Raw genomic sequence first — 15,458 nt, 5'->3', positions numbered from 1 at the left:
GGGCCTCTTGGCTGCATCTCTGATCAGTCTTCTCCTTGTATGAGCCGAAAGTTTAGAGGGACGACCAGGTCTTGGTAGATTTGCAGTGGTCTGATACTCCTTCCATTTCAATATTATCGCTTGCACAGTGCTCCTTGGGATGTTTAAAGCTTGGGAAGTCTTTTTTGTATCCAAATCTGGCTTTAAACTTCTTCACAACAGTATCTCGGACCTGCCTGGTGTGTTCCTTGTTCTTCATGATGCTCTCTGCGCTTTTAACGGACCTCTGAGACTATCACAGTGCAGGTGCATTTATACGGAGACTTGATTACACACAGGTGGATTGTATTTATCATCATTAGTCATTTAGGTCAAAATTGGATCATTCAGAGATCCTCACTGAACTTCTGGAGAGAGTTTGCTGCACTGAAAGTAAAGGGGCTGAATAATTTTGCACGCCCAATTTTTCAGTTTTTGATTTGTTAAAAAAGTTTAAATTATCCAATAAATGTCGTTCCACTTCATGATTGTGTCCCACTTGTTGTTGATTCTTCACAAAAAATACAGTTTTATGTTTGAAGCCTGAAATGTGGCAAAAGGTCGCAAAGTTCAAGGGGGCCAAATACTTTCGCAAGGCACTGTATATACTGTACTCGATACCATCTACTGCATCTTGCCTATGCCGTTCTGTACCATCACTCATTCATATATCTTTATGTACATATTCTTTATCCCTTTACACTTGTGTGTGTTTAAGGTGGTAGTGTTGGAATTGTTAGGTTAGATTACTCATTGGTTCTTACTGCATTGTCGGAACTAGAAGCACAAGCATTTCGCTACCCTCGCATTAACATCTGCTAACCATGTGTATATGACAAATAAAATTTGATTTGAATACATTTGTAAAACCAAAAGATTACCTTTATTTGGAAGTACCAGTGTTGTGTTAGACATAGCCAGCTAGCTAACATAGCATCCCTCTGTTTGAGCAGGGCTTGAGTGAGCTAAACTAGCTAGCTGCATTTGCTAACTACAGTTAAAGTCGGAAGTTTACATACAATTAGGTTGGAGTCATTAAAACTTGTTTTTCAACCACTATAGCTTTGGCAAGTCAGTTAGGAAATATACTTTGTGCATGACACAAGTATTTTTACAACAATTGTTTACAGACAGATTATTTCACTTATAATTCACTGTATCACAATTCCAGTGGGTCAGAAGTTTACATACACTAAGTTGACGTGCCTGTAAACAGCTTGGAAAATTCCAGAAAATGATGTCATGGCTTTAGAAGCTTCTTATATGCTAATTGACAACATTCGAGTCAATTGGAGGTGTACCTGTGGATGTATTTCATGGGCTACCTTCAAACTCAGTGCCTCTTTGCTTGACATCATGGGAAAATCAAAAGAAATCAGCCAAGACCTCCACAAGTCTGGTTCATCCTTGGGAGCAATTTCCAAACGCCTGAAGGTACCACGTTCATCTGTACAAACAATAGTATGCAAGTATAAACACCACGGGACCACACACCTGTTCTGTCTCCTAGAGATGAACGGATTTTGGTGCGAAAAGTACAAATCAATCCTTGAGCAATAGCAAAGGACCTTGTTCAGATGCTGGAGGTAACAGGTACAAAAGTATCTATATCCACAGTAAAAACGAGTCCTATATCGACATAACCTGAAAGGCCGCTCAGCAACTGCGCATGGGGACAAAGATCATACTTTTTGGGGAAATGTCCTCCGGTCTGATGAAACAAAAATAGAACTGTTTGGCCATAATGACCATCGTTATGATTGGAGGAAAAACGTTGCAAGACTAAGAACACCATCCCAACCGTGAAGCACGGGGGTGGCAGCATCATGTTGTGGGGGTGCTTTGCTGCAGGAGGGAATGGTGCACTTCACAAAATTAATGACATCATGAGAAAGGAAAATTATATGGATATAATGAAGCAACATCTCAAGACATCAGTCAAGAAGTTAAAGCTTGGTCGCAAATGGGTCTTCCAAATGGACAATGACCCCAAGCACACATCCAAAGTTGTGGCAAAATGGCTTAAGGACCACAAAGTCAAGCTATTGGAGTGGCCATCACAAAGCCAAGACCTCAATCCTATAGGACATTTGTGGGCAGAACTGAAAAAGGGTGTGCGAGCAAGGAGGCCAACAAACCTAACTCAGTTACACCAGCTCTGTCAGGAAGAATGGGCCAAAATTCACCCAACTTATTTTAGGAAGCTGGTGGAAGGCTACCTGTAACGTTTGACCCAAGTTAAACAATTTAATGGCAATGCTACCAAATACTAAATTGAGTGTATGTAAACTTCTGACCCATTGGGCATGTGATGAAAGAAATAAAAGCTGAAATAAACAATTCTCTCTACTGTTTCACATTCTTAAAATAAAGTGGTGATCCTAACTGACTTAAGACAGGGAATTTTTACTGGGATTAAATGTCAGGAATTGTGAAAAACTGAGTTCAAATGTATTTGGCTAATGTATTTGGCTAAGGTGTATGTAAACTTCAAACTTCAACTGTAAGTAAGTGAAATGGAAAGAAATGACTCCTCCTTCTTCATTTTTGAAAAAACAAATTTGTTCAAAACTGTTAAAACTATTATCTTTCTCGCTCTTTGAGTGAACTACTCACCACATTTTATGCACTGCCGTGCTAGCTAGCTGTACCTTATGCTTTCTGTACTAGATTCATTCTCTGATCCTTTGATTGGGTGGAAACATGTCAGTTCATGCTGCAAGAGTTCTGATAGGTTGGAGGACGTCATCCGTAAGTTGTCATAATTACTGTGTAAGTCTATGGAAGGAGGTGAGAACCACGTGCCTCCTAGGTTTTGCATTGAAGTCAAGTACCCAGAGGAGGGCGGAAACTAGCTGTCCTCCGGCTATACCATAGTGCTACCCTACTGAGTGCTGTTGAGGCTACTGTTGACCTTCATTGCAAAACAATGTATTTTAATCAATGATTTGGTGGTGTGAATATATTTAGTAAAGTCTTATCTAAAAAGGTAAACTTTTTAAAATGTTTCACTTTTTATTTCTATGAAATTCACTGAGGATGTTTCTCCCCTTCCGCCGCTGAGGAGCCTCCACTGGTGTGATGAGATCAGATGTGATGTATACTAGTCAATGAAAGTGTTAGAATGAAGTGTCACATTTCGTGTTTATTAAACTTAAACAAGTGTTAAATACACCTGTCTCATCTACACATCTGTATGATAAACTACATTAATTTTCTCAATAAAAGTGTTTTGGGACAGAAATTAAGTAGTTGAATGGCATTTGTGAACCTCATATAGCCTACACAGTGCAAACACAATATGAACAGACATTTTAGGCTTATATATCACAATGTCTGGATACAATATTTGCACCAGGAATATTCAACATGGTTACTCTTGTTATTCCAAATGCATCTGCTGACAAAAATGACAATTCATGTTTGTCTTTAATGCAGGGTTTGAGTGGTATGGCTACTTTCTATATTATAGAGTGGAATGGTTTTCTATTGGTGTATCCTGAGGTAGCTCCTTTCTGAGAACCTCTTCCTGCAGTGCGTACAGGCGAAAGGCCTCTCTCCCGTGTGGACCGTCAGGTGCATCTTCAGCTGTTGCTGGCTGTAGAATCTCTTCTCACAATGGGGTCAGCTGGAGGATTTCTCCCCTGTGTGGACCCTCTGGTGCCTCTTCAGGTTGCCAGCATGGGCGAAGTGCATGTGACACTGGGTACAGCTGAAGGGCTCCTCCCCATTGTGGACACCCCTATGCCTGATAAGGTTACTCAGGAAGGAGAAGCTCTTGTAACACAGCTTACACTTGAAGGGCCTCTCCTTGGTGTGAACAGTCTGGTGTTGCTTCACATAGTTCGCCTCAGAGAAGCGCTTCCCACAAGTGGGGCAGGCATATGGCTTGTCGGCGTCTGTCCTAATGCATCGCTTCCCACGTTGTGACCCCGAGGAGGTAGAAGCAGGAGCCACCACACTCAGGTCGTTAGTATTTGAGCTCCCTCCTTGACCTATAGCCATTGTTTGGGTGTTGTTAGGATTGTGTGCTGTGTTATAGGCTAGGTACCTCTTGTGGTGAACACCCATCCTGACCCTGTCTGTATTTGTGTGATAAACCTGAGGTAACTGAGGAAGGGTAGACCCAGACGTCCTATGAACCCAGTCACCAGGCATTAGACGAGACTCTGAAGGAGAAGACAGACTTGCTGATAGACTACTACCAGGGGGGTCTCCCACTACACTCTGTGAAGGCTGAAGCCCAGGGTGACCTGCTCTGTTCATCATGGATACTGTGGTGTTTGTATCATAGGAACAGGAGGGTCTATCTCTATCAGCCCCAGGCCCTGCTTCATCCCTGCACTGAGACTGTGAAGAGAAGGGCCTGGGCTGCAGACTGGATCCCTGACTGGAGCCTCTGTCTCTCTGATGACCACCAGGACTGAGGTTGTTCAGTCCACCTGTCCACTGGTTGTGTTCTGTGTGGTGGTGGAGTCTCTGTCCCTCACGGTTCGGTCCTGGTTCCGACTCCGGAAGGAAGAGTGATGGCTCCTGATCCAGGGTCCGGGGCCAGGATTTGTGACCAGCCACTTCAGAGGTCCAGTCTCTCCCGCCAGCAACACCTGAAATCAGCAGGTCCTCATGGACTGCAGACTGTAAACAGAAATTGTACAGAAGAGCATATAAAAGTTGTTTTAAGAAACTCTGCTGTACACAGAAACATGACATTATAAAATGTTAACCAGAGTCAAGCCCATCTCTAACACTGTGATTGAAGTACCTAACAATATGGCGCCATTGGAGTTTATTGTAAAACAATTCCATATGTGTTGATTCAAGAATTAAGTATAATGTTTTGGTTCGACTGAAATAAGGGAAACGCAGTCCCTGCAATGATACAAAATTAACAAAGTCAGTCAGCACAGTGTCAATTTTGGATTTCATTTCACAAAATGGTCATACACTCACATAACATGAAGTACAGTACTTTTATTGCACAAAACGATATGTGACAAATATAATAACTTTTCTCACTATGGTAACACTTGACCTTTTCTGTAAATCTGGTACCCTTGCTTTAAAAATATATTTTTTGAATACATTGGAAAAGGTTCAACATTACATAAGACACAGCTTCCCTACTTCATGTGACGTAAACATGAATTAAGGCACCATCATGATCTCACTATAAAACACCAGTATAATCTAAAGGGAGAAAATGTGTCACTCTTCATCAGTGAAGCATTTTTACAAACACCAACCATCACCATATAATCTACTCTGCCTCATCATACTCATTATTTCTTCAGTTAACCTCATCCGGTTTCCCTACTTAATTGAAAACCAACAGAATTAACTAAACAAACAAACTAGCTGGTACTACATTACATGTCACAATACTCTATACATGGCCCGTGTGCATTTTCTGCTGGTGTATCCTGAGGTAGCTCCTCTCTGAGAAACTCTTCCCGCAATGCATACAGGCGAACGGCCTTTCTCCCGTGTGGACCTTCAGGTGCATCTTCAGCTGGTGCTGGTGGGAGAACCTCTTCTCACACAGTTGGCAGCTGAAAGGTTTCTCCCCTGTGTGGACCCTCTGGTGCCTCTTCAGGTGGTGCTGATGGGAGAACCTCTTCTCACACAGTTGGCAGCCGAATGGTTTCTCCCCCGTGTGCATCCTCTGGTGGATTTCCACTTGTTTGGGAAAACTGAAGGCTTTCCCACAGAATGAACAGGGGAAGCGCTTCTCTTTGCCACCGGATCTACTGATAGCGTCATTTGTCAATGGACTTGTGTAGCCATTTAGTGTTGAGGCACTGGCATTGTCTGAGGTTTGGTTTAACATAAGGAGGGTGTGATGTGGACGAAGGCCAGGGAGTGTCTGTGTTGTCACAGGGTCCATGTTCCAGTTCATAGATCCTATAGAAGGCAGGCTGAAGGCAGCATCTGTTAGGGGGTTAACCTGAGGCGCCATCAGTCTCTCTGAATCACAACTATAGGAGCAGGACGGAGCATCGCGAGCCGAATCTGTATCTGTTCTCTCCCGCCGCATACAGACAACTCTGTCTAAGAGTCTAAGATCGGTTGTTGTTTTGTGTTCCACTGTCTGTTTCTGGTTGTGGTTAACAGTGTTGTTCCCCAGCCCAGAGTTGAAGACACTGTCCCATCCACTGACCTCCACTATGTTGCCTCTGGTCCTGGCCTGCTTAGTGATATTGTCCCCTGAGCGCTTGACTGCACCGGTCTGGGAATCCAAGATGGCCTCCCAGTCTCCTCTGTTAGCCTCCAGCCAACCACCTGCAGGAAGAGGTTACAAAATAGACTTTACAAACACAGCAGAGAACTCCACGTATGTCGATTTTTTTACCTGGTCAAGTTCATTCATTATAATGTGTGGTTTTGTATGTAAACATAAATTGCAGTTATGAATTAAGAAAAAAAAATAGACAGGTGCATCACTATTCCGATTACTGTATGTACTTCTCCCTTACCTTGCTCCCCCATCTTTAGTCCACTCAGCAGGTCAATGCTCTCTGGTTCGTCTTCTATTGTCTCCTCTTTGACTAGCAGCAGATCAGGCTTCCCATCCTTCATGTCTACTGACTGTAAGAGGTACAAAGTGAGAGGATGTTGGATCAAGAAATCTGATGAGCACCCCGCTATGGAGCATCTAATGATTGGGCAATGAGGGATTGCGATGAGTACTATGCAAACATGTTAGTTGATTTACTTGACACTTATGATGACAAATTGTATATTTGTGCTTTAATCAATTTATGTGTTCATGCAAGTGACTGATTGAACCAATCCTCACTATCAGTATCTGCAATTTGGCAGTATGCCCAGAACTTTGTTTTGAGAAAGAAAGGGCAAGGTGACCGGAAACATGACCGAATGCAAACAGTGTAGCTATTCCCTCCGCAAGGCAATCAAACAAGCTAAGTGTCAGTGTTAGTATAGAGACAAAGTAGAGTTGCAATTCAACGGCTCAGAAACGAAAGGTATGTGGCAGGGTCTACAGTCAATCACAGACTACAAAAGGAAAACCAGCCCCGTTGCAGACCACGATGTCTTGCTCCAGACAAACTAAACAACTTATTTGCTCGCTTTCAGGACAATACAGTGCCACTGACACGGCCCGCTATCAAAAGCTGCGGGCTCTCCTTCACTGCATCCAACGTGAGTAAAACATTTAAACGTGTTAACTCTCGCAAGGCTGCCGGCCCAGACGGCATCCCCAGTCGCGTCCTCAGAGCATGCACAGACCAGCTGGCTGGTGTGTTTACGGCCATATTCAATCAATCCTTATCCCAGTCTGCTGTTCCCACGTGCTTCAAGAGGGCCACCATTGTTCCTGTTCCCAAGAAAGCTAAGGTAACTGAGCTAAATGACTATCGCCCCGTAGCACTCACTTCCGTCATCATGAAGTGCTTTGAGAGACTAGTCAAGGACCATATCACCACCCTACCTGACACCCTAGACCCACTCCAATTTGCTTACCGCCCCAATAGGTCCACAGACGACGCAATCGCAATCACACTGCCCTAACCCATCTGGACAAGAGGAATACCTATGTAAGAATGTAGTTAATCGACTACAGCTCAGCATTTAAGACCATAATACACTCCATACTCGTCATTAAGCTCGAGACCCTGGGTCTCGACCCCGCCCTGTGCAACTGGGTCCTGGACTTCCTGACGGGCCGCCCCCAGGTGGTGAGGGTAGGTAACAACATCTCCACCCACGCTGATCCTCAACACTGGGGCCCCACAAGGGTGCAGCCCTCTCCTGTACTCCCTGTTCACCATTGACTGCGTGGCCATGCACACCTCCAACTCAATCATCAAGTTTGCAGACGACACTACAGTGGTAGGCTTGATTACCAACAACGACGAGACGGCCTACAGGGAGGAGGTGAGGGCCCTCAGAGTGTGGTGTCAGGAAAATAACCCCACACTCAATGTCAACAAAACAAAGAGATGATCGTGGACTTCAGGAAACAGCAGAGGGAGCAGCCCTCTATCCACATCGACGGGACAGTAGTGGAGAAGGTGGAAAGTTTTAAGTTCCTCGTCGTACACATCACGGACGAACTAAAATGGTCCCCCCACACAGACAGACAGCGAGGTGAAGAAGGTGCAGCAGCGCCTCTTTAACCTCAGGAGGCTGAAGAAATTTGGCTTGACACCAAAAACACTCAAACTTCTACAGGTGCACAATCGAGAGCATCTTGTCGGGCTGTATCACCGCCTGGTACGGCAACTGCTCCGCCCACAACCGTAAGGCTCTGCAGAGGGTAGTGAGGTCTGCACAACGCATCACCGGGGGCAAACTACCTGCCTACACCACCCGATGTCACAGGAAGGCCAAAAAAATCATCAAGGACAACAACCACCCGAGCCACTGCCTGTTCATCCAGAAGGCGTGGTCAGTACAGGTGCGTCAAAGCGGGGACCGAGAGACTGAAAAACAGCTTCTATCTCAAGGCCATCAGACTGTTAAACAGCCATCACTAACATTGAGTGGCTGCTGCCAACATACTGACTCATCTGTAACCACTAATAATTAAACATTTATGTAATAAATATATCACTAGCCACTTTAAACAATGCCACTTTATATAATGTTTACATACCCTACATTACTTATCTCATATCTCATACTGTACTCTATACCATTTACTGCATCTTGCCTATGCCGTTCGGCCATCGCTCATCCATATATTTATATGTACATATTCTTATTCATTCCTTTACACTTGTGTGTATAAGATAGTTGTTGTGAAATTGTTAGGTTAGATTACTTGTTAGATATTAATGCATGGTCGGAACTAGAAGCACAAGCCTTTCGCTACACTCGCATTAACATCTACTAACCATATGTATGTGACCAATAAAATTGGATTTGATTTGAAAGGCTCTCTCAGTTTCAATGTCTCAGCTTGTAGAGAAGATGCCTCGTGAGGTATTGGTCGGTCACAAGCATGAACCAAACATTAATGATGAATTAATTATGAATGATGAATGAGCTAAATCATCAAATATAACTTTCCTGTGTAAATATATAAGAGAGCTTACGGGACTGCCCCAGTAGGGCTCACTTCAGACTGATACCTTATGCATCTAAGTTTGACTGTGACCTCTTCAGCATGCTGGTAATATACAATGATTAATTTAAGATTGACTTTGAGTATCCTATGTGTAGAATTCTCACCACAAACTGTTTAATAGTTTGACAGTTCAAAGGCATGGTCCCACACTTAAGACAAAATTATTAAAACCTGGGCCCGTATCCACAAAGAGTTTCAGAGTAGGATTGCTGATCCAGGATCCTTCTATATAAATCTTATTCATTATGCTCTAAAAGGCTAAACTGATCCTAGATCAGCACTCTGAGTGGCTTTGTGGATACGCCACTGACTTAACACCATACAGACAGTGGGGTCACCTCAGTGAGACTGTGTGTGGCTCTGTGCTGCTCAGCTGGTTCCTCTGCGGGTTCAGGAGGAGGTGTAGTCTGGTTATCCTCCATGACCATGGTCCCCTCAGGGTTCCCCAGACTCTCCTCCTTCACCAGCAGCACCTCTGGACCCTCCACCTCCTGGAGGAGACAGGTGATAAAGATTACACAGACAAACACTCCCTCAGGTACACACACACAGATAACAAACACACTTTCAACATGGAATGTTTACCCATCCCCACTCCATTTGAGTCCAAAAATTGTAGTTAGAGACTGACTTCATTGTTGTTAAACCCATCATGGTGGACATAAATATGACGTTGTGGGTTAAAACAAGTCAGCTATGATAATTCAAAAGTCAACAGACAAACCTGACAAAACTATTCTGATGTGTACAGGAGGTGTTTGTTAGCGTGTGGGTATCACAGGAGGTTGGTAGAACCTTAATTAGGGAGGATGGGCTTATGTTAATGACTGGAGCGGAATAGGTGGAATGGTATCAAACACATGGTTTCCAGGTGTTTGACGTCATTCCATTTGCCATGCTCCTCTCAGCAGCCTCCTGTGGTGGGTATGTGTAGGTATATTTAGTAAGTGTATAGAGTATATTGGTTATAACGTCGTGTTTATGCAGAACAGGGTGAGATCAGATGGGATGTATACTAAAGAGTCTCAATGAAAGTCTTAGAATGAAAAGTCCCATTTTGTGTTTATTAAATTAAAAAAACTTTAAATAGGCCATATGAAAACCACACATACACGTCTTAGATACACATCTGTATTTACTGGATAAACTGCATTTCCTTTTTTCATGAAAAGTGTCTTGGGGAATTTTTGTTGGTAGTTGAATGGAAGTAATGCATTTTTAACATCAAATGTACAGTACAAACACTCTGAAACAGACTCGTTAGGCTTATATATGCCTTATATATCACACAATGTCTGGATGCAATATTCTACCCAGGAATATTCAACACTGAAATCTGTTACTCACATTGTTCCTTGTTTAGCCTCGTGCTTCAACACTCTTCGTTGTTGCGGAAATTGACCCACTACTGCTGTTCACTTTGTGCATCTAAGTCAGGGATCATCAACTAGATTCAGCCATGGGCCAATTTATTTTTTGCAGATGGTCAAGGAGCCGGAACATAATTATAATTTGTGGACTGCAAATTGACCGCAAGAAGCTCAAACAGATATAATATTTGACGAAGATATACAGTGGGGCAAAAGAGTATTTAGTCAGCCACCAATTGTGCAAGTTCTCCCACTTAAAAAGATGAGGCCTGTAATTTTCATCATAGGTACACTTCAACTATGACAGACAAAATGAGAAAAAAAAATCCAGAAAATTACATTGTAGGATTTTTTAGGAATTTATTTGCAAATTATGGTGGAAAATAAGTATTTGGTCACCTACAAACAAGCAAGATTTCTGGCTCTCACAGACCTGTAACTTCTTCTTTAAGAGGCTCCTCTGTCCTCCCCTCGTTACCTTAATGGCACCTGTTTGAACTTGTTATCAGTATAAAAGACATCTGTCCACAACCTCAAACAGTCACACTCCAAACTCCACTATGGCCAAGACCAAAGAGCTGTCAAAGGACACCAGAAACAAAATTGTAGACCTGCACCAGGCTGGGAAGACTGAATCTGTAATAGGTAAGCAGCTTGGTTTGAAGAAATCAACTGCGGGAGCAATTATTAGGAAATGGAAGACATACAAGACCACTGATAATCTCCCTCGATCTGGGGCTCCACGCAAGATCTCACCCCGTGGGGTCAAAATGATCACAAGAACGGTGAGCAAAAATCCCAGAACCACACGGGGGGACCTAGTGAATGACCTGCAGAGATCTGGGACGAAAGTAACAAAGGCTACCACCAGTAACACACTACGCCGCCAGGGACTCAAATCCTGCAGTGTCAGACGTGTCCCCCTGCTTAAGCCAGTACATGTCCAGGCCCGTCTGAAGTTTGTTAGAGAGCATTTGGATAATCCAGAAGAAGATTGGGAGAATGTCATATGGTCAGATGAAACCAAAATATAACTTTTTGGTAAAAACTCAACTCGTCGTGTTTGGAGGACAAAGAATGCTGAGTTGCATCCAAAGAACACCATACCTACTGTGAAGCATGGGGGTGGAAACATCATGCTTTGGGGCTGTTTTTCTGCAAAGGGACCAGGACGACTGATCCGTGTAAAGGAAAGAATGAATGGGGCGATGTATCGTGTGAGATTTTGAGTGAAAACCTCCTTCCATCAGCAAGGACATTGAAGATGAAACGTGGCTGGGTCTTTCAGCATAACAATGATCCCAAACACACCGCCCGGGCAACGAAGGAGTGGCTTCGTAAGAAGCATTTCAAGGTCCTGGAGTGGCATAGCCAGTCTCCAGATCTCAACCCCATAGAAAATCTTTGGAGGGAGTTGAAAGTCCATGTTGCCCAGGAACAGCCCCAAAACATCACTGCTCTAGAGGAGATCTGCATGGAGGAATGGGTCAAAATACCAGCAACAGTGTGTGAAAACCTTGTGAAGACTTACAGAAAACGTTTGACCTCTGTCATTGCCAACAAAGGGTATATAACAAAGTATTGAGATAAACTTTTGTTATTGACCAAATACTTATTTTCCACCATATTTTGCAAATAAATTCATTAAAAATCCTACAATGGGATTTTCTGGATTTTTTTTCTTCTCATTTTGTCTGTCATAGTTGAAGTGCACCTATGATGAAAATTACAGGCCTCTCTCATCTTTTTAAGTGGGAGAACTTGCACAATTGGTGGCTGACTAAATGCTTTTTTGCCCCACTGTAAGAATTTCAAATCTTGCTTAAATTTGTATATGATCGCATATATCTTTCCATTAGGCGTGGGAATACTTTGGAAAAGATTTCCAAAATTAAGATCAATTGGACTTAATTTGCTGGTGTTTTATGTCCAACAATAAAAAACATATACGAATGTATTAGTTTTAATTGCTCAGAAAACTCACCCGGCAGTTGGGGAACCCGGATCTACATAATCTCGCTTAGTCTACCTTTACGTAGTGTTGAATATTCAACACTGAAATCTGTTACTCTTGTTATTCCAAATGCATCTGTGGATCTTTTCTCTTGACAACAATGGCAATCAATGTTTTTAATGCAGGTGATCAACAAGTCAGAAGCTATAGAGTGGAATGGTTTTTCTTCTGGTGAATCTTGAGGTAGCTCCTCTCTGAAAACCTCTTCCCACAGTGTGTACAGGCGAACGGCCTCTCTCCTGTGTGGACTTTCAGATGCGTCTTCAGCAGGTGCTGGCGGGAGAACCTCTTATCACACTGGGGGCAGCTGAAGGGTTTCTCGCCTGTGTGGACCTTCTGGTGCCTCTTCAGGCTGCCAGATTGGGCGAAGCGCATGTGACACTGGGGGCAGCTGTATGGTTTCTCTCCTGTGTGGACCCTCTGGTGGATCTCCACCTTCTGGGCGCAGCTGAAGCCTTTGTTGCAGAACATGCAGAGGAACCGTTTCTCTTTAACATTGCCTGATGTTGCTCCCCCTCCCCGAGCCTGGGCTCTAGTCCTGTCATTTGAGTTCAATAACTGATCAAAAAGCATTAACCCGTGTGAATCGGAAGGCCCCATCGACGTGGACACTAACCTTTCCCTGTAATCTAAGAAATCTATGCCCTGTGAGTGTCCGTCGCCTAGGTGACTATCCGCATTCCATGTGGGAGGAACATCGCCCTCCACTTTCACAGTCACTTCATCTCCGACCAGACCCTCCCCTTTCTTATCAAGGCATCCTTCAGAGTACACACTACTATTGTACAGCTTCCAGTCCCCTCTAGACAGATCAGTCTGTCTCTCTAAACCCAAGGGCATGTTGCCAGGGTCCATCTCTGTAGTGTAAGAACAACACGGATCATCGCCAGCATTTAACACATCACCTGAATCGGGATTGGAATGAACCGTCCTCTGGCTCGGGTTACCGTAAAGTAAATATTCTGAGCTTGGAGCAGGACGACACCCCAGCCCCCCCAGCCCCAGTCGCTCCGGGTCTGACCTATGGTCAGATCCTGTGTGTAAAATCCTTTGTGTTACAGTTACAGTCTCTGTGTCGGTCTCTGACTTGAGGACGGTGTTCAGCGTTCCACTGACCTCCGTGATGCTGTGTCGGGTCCTGGGCTGCGGTGGGGTGGGGTTCTCTGTGGCTACAGGGGGCGCTCCAGCCCCTCCAGTCTGAATGTCTCTGCTGTGCCGTGGGTCTTCCTCTTCTTCAGACTTATCCAGCTTGACCCCAGGACCTGCAGCCTCTGCAGACTGACACAAGATGACAGGAGGCTATTGGATAACAATGTCATAGAGAAGTCTCACAAACTCCTCTATGGCAGATAAATGAGGCTGTACATAGCTGAGGGGACCCTTTCTGAAATAAAAGGGCCATATTTGATTTACAAAGTCACTCAAATGTTTAACGCAACACTATTACACTAACCTCTATCATGATATCATGCTGGGTTGAGGTTCCACTCCCCTCATCAACTGTGATTGGTTGGTCATCTCTCCATGTATTGTGTCCCGCTGGCTTCACAAAGCTCCTGTAGCCTCCAGTGAGATTTCCTTCACCTTAGAGTGATTGGGGGACAGGTGATTAGGTTACTTACTGTCAATGCTTACCACTATGTTGTACACTATTGACAGTTTTGATCTAGAATTGGCAAGGATGAAAGATAACAGTTCGCATAACTTCTGGGTATACTATTTATTGATCGATGTATTGTGTTCCATGCATCACATTGTTTTCATTGAGGAAATAATAGGAAATGCAGTAATCAATAATCTGGTTAGAATATGATATATTGTCTTTGCAAGATAGTTAAGTAATCAGGGGAATTATTGCATACTATCCAAAAAGTGACCAAGACCAAATTATGGGTAACACATCTGAACACGTGCAGAGGGAAACGGTGCTACTGTGCTAAGCTATATATGGACACCACGGGAGGTTGGAGGCTCCTTAATTGGGGAGGACGGGCTCATGGTAATGGATGGAACATAATTAGTAGAATGATGTGAATCAATGTGTTTGATGTCATTCCATTTGCTCCATTCCAGCCAGTATTATGAGTCAGCAGCCTCCACTGATGTACCTCTTGCGATTCCTTTGTATCGGTCGAGGATCTTGACACTACTGGGGCGACTGACGAGGACGCGCTCTCGTGCAGTCTTCAGTTCCAGTAGCTGCAGTTTCCTCCGCAATGCCCTATTTTCTTTCTGGCTTTGAGTTATTTCCAAACGAAACACTGCATAGTCGTCGTCTACGAGTTTACAGATATCGGCCACGGCTGCATTCGCTAGAGCCTCCATGATGGAGGCTATTTGAGTGTGAAAAACCATACAGTTAGCCATTGTTAGCAGCTAGCTAGTGTTACCTAGATAATGTATATCGAACAAGTCTTTTCTCTAAAGCGAATTAAAGACTACATGTGTTGAATATGTAATGCTGGGAAGTTAAAGTAGTTATACTTTGAATTCCATGGTGATAATAAACGACAATAAACCGCTAACGTGGACATTTTCCTGGTCACTGTTCACTTCCGTTTACACTGACGAGAACGGATATTAATGCCGGCGTCATAGCGCAAAAGGTGTGGCTAAATGTAGGGTATGCGCACTGTTTTTGAAAAACGGTACTGATTATTACGTTACAAGTCAAGTCTCCAATTCAAGTATCTTTCAAGCTCAGATCAGATTTGTTTATAAAGAACAGTGTGTTAGCAAGAACATAGTAGAATAGAATACAATATAATTATTTTATTCCATCTACATCACCTCATTAAGGTCTATATTCAACTGTCCTTTATTTTTTTTTATTGAAACTTTATTGAACTAGGCATGTCAGTTAAGCACAAATTATTATTTGCAATAATGGCCTACCAAAAGATCTCCTGCGGGGATGGGGGCTGGGATTAGAAATAAAAATATAGGCCAAAACACATCATGACAA

General features: G+C 43.5%; 1 protein-coding gene across 3 annotated transcripts; it reads right to left on the bottom strand.

Moving 5' to 3' along the window:
* Positions 1 to 3,111: 3,111 nt before the first annotated feature.
* Positions 3,112 to 15,051, bottom strand: LOC135507628 (uncharacterized). 3 transcript variants are annotated; one of them, XM_064927194.1, is made up of 7 exons: positions 14,978 to 15,051; positions 13,947 to 14,077; positions 13,610 to 13,771; positions 9,448 to 9,600; positions 6,492 to 6,603; positions 6,176 to 6,297; positions 3,112 to 4,653 (listed from the first exon to the last, which is right to left on the bottom strand). In XM_064927194.1, exons 2-7 carry the CDS (start codon positions 13,953 to 13,955, stop codon positions 3,643 to 3,645), a joined length of 1,569 nt encoding a protein of 522 aa, XP_064783266.1. In that variant the 5' UTR covers positions 13,956 to 14,077; positions 14,978 to 15,051; the 3' UTR covers positions 3,112 to 3,642. The 3 variants fall into 3 exon arrangements, with proteins under 3 accessions (XP_064783266.1, XP_064783264.1, XP_064783265.1); XM_064927192.1 differs by having other exon boundaries at positions 3,113 to 4,653; positions 14,602 to 15,051; XM_064927193.1 differs by lacking the exon at positions 3,112 to 4,653 and having other exon boundaries at positions 4,975 to 6,297; positions 14,602 to 15,051.
* Positions 15,052 to 15,458: the final 407 nt, after the last annotated feature.

The sequence above is a fragment of the Oncorhynchus masou genome, chromosome 21 (genome assembly GCF_036934945.1).
Source record: "Oncorhynchus masou masou isolate Uvic2021 chromosome 21, UVic_Omas_1.1, whole genome shotgun sequence".
Lineage (NCBI taxonomy): Eukaryota > Metazoa > Chordata > Actinopteri > Salmoniformes > Salmonidae > Oncorhynchus > Oncorhynchus masou.
This window is presented reverse-complemented; position numbering and strand designations above follow the sequence as displayed.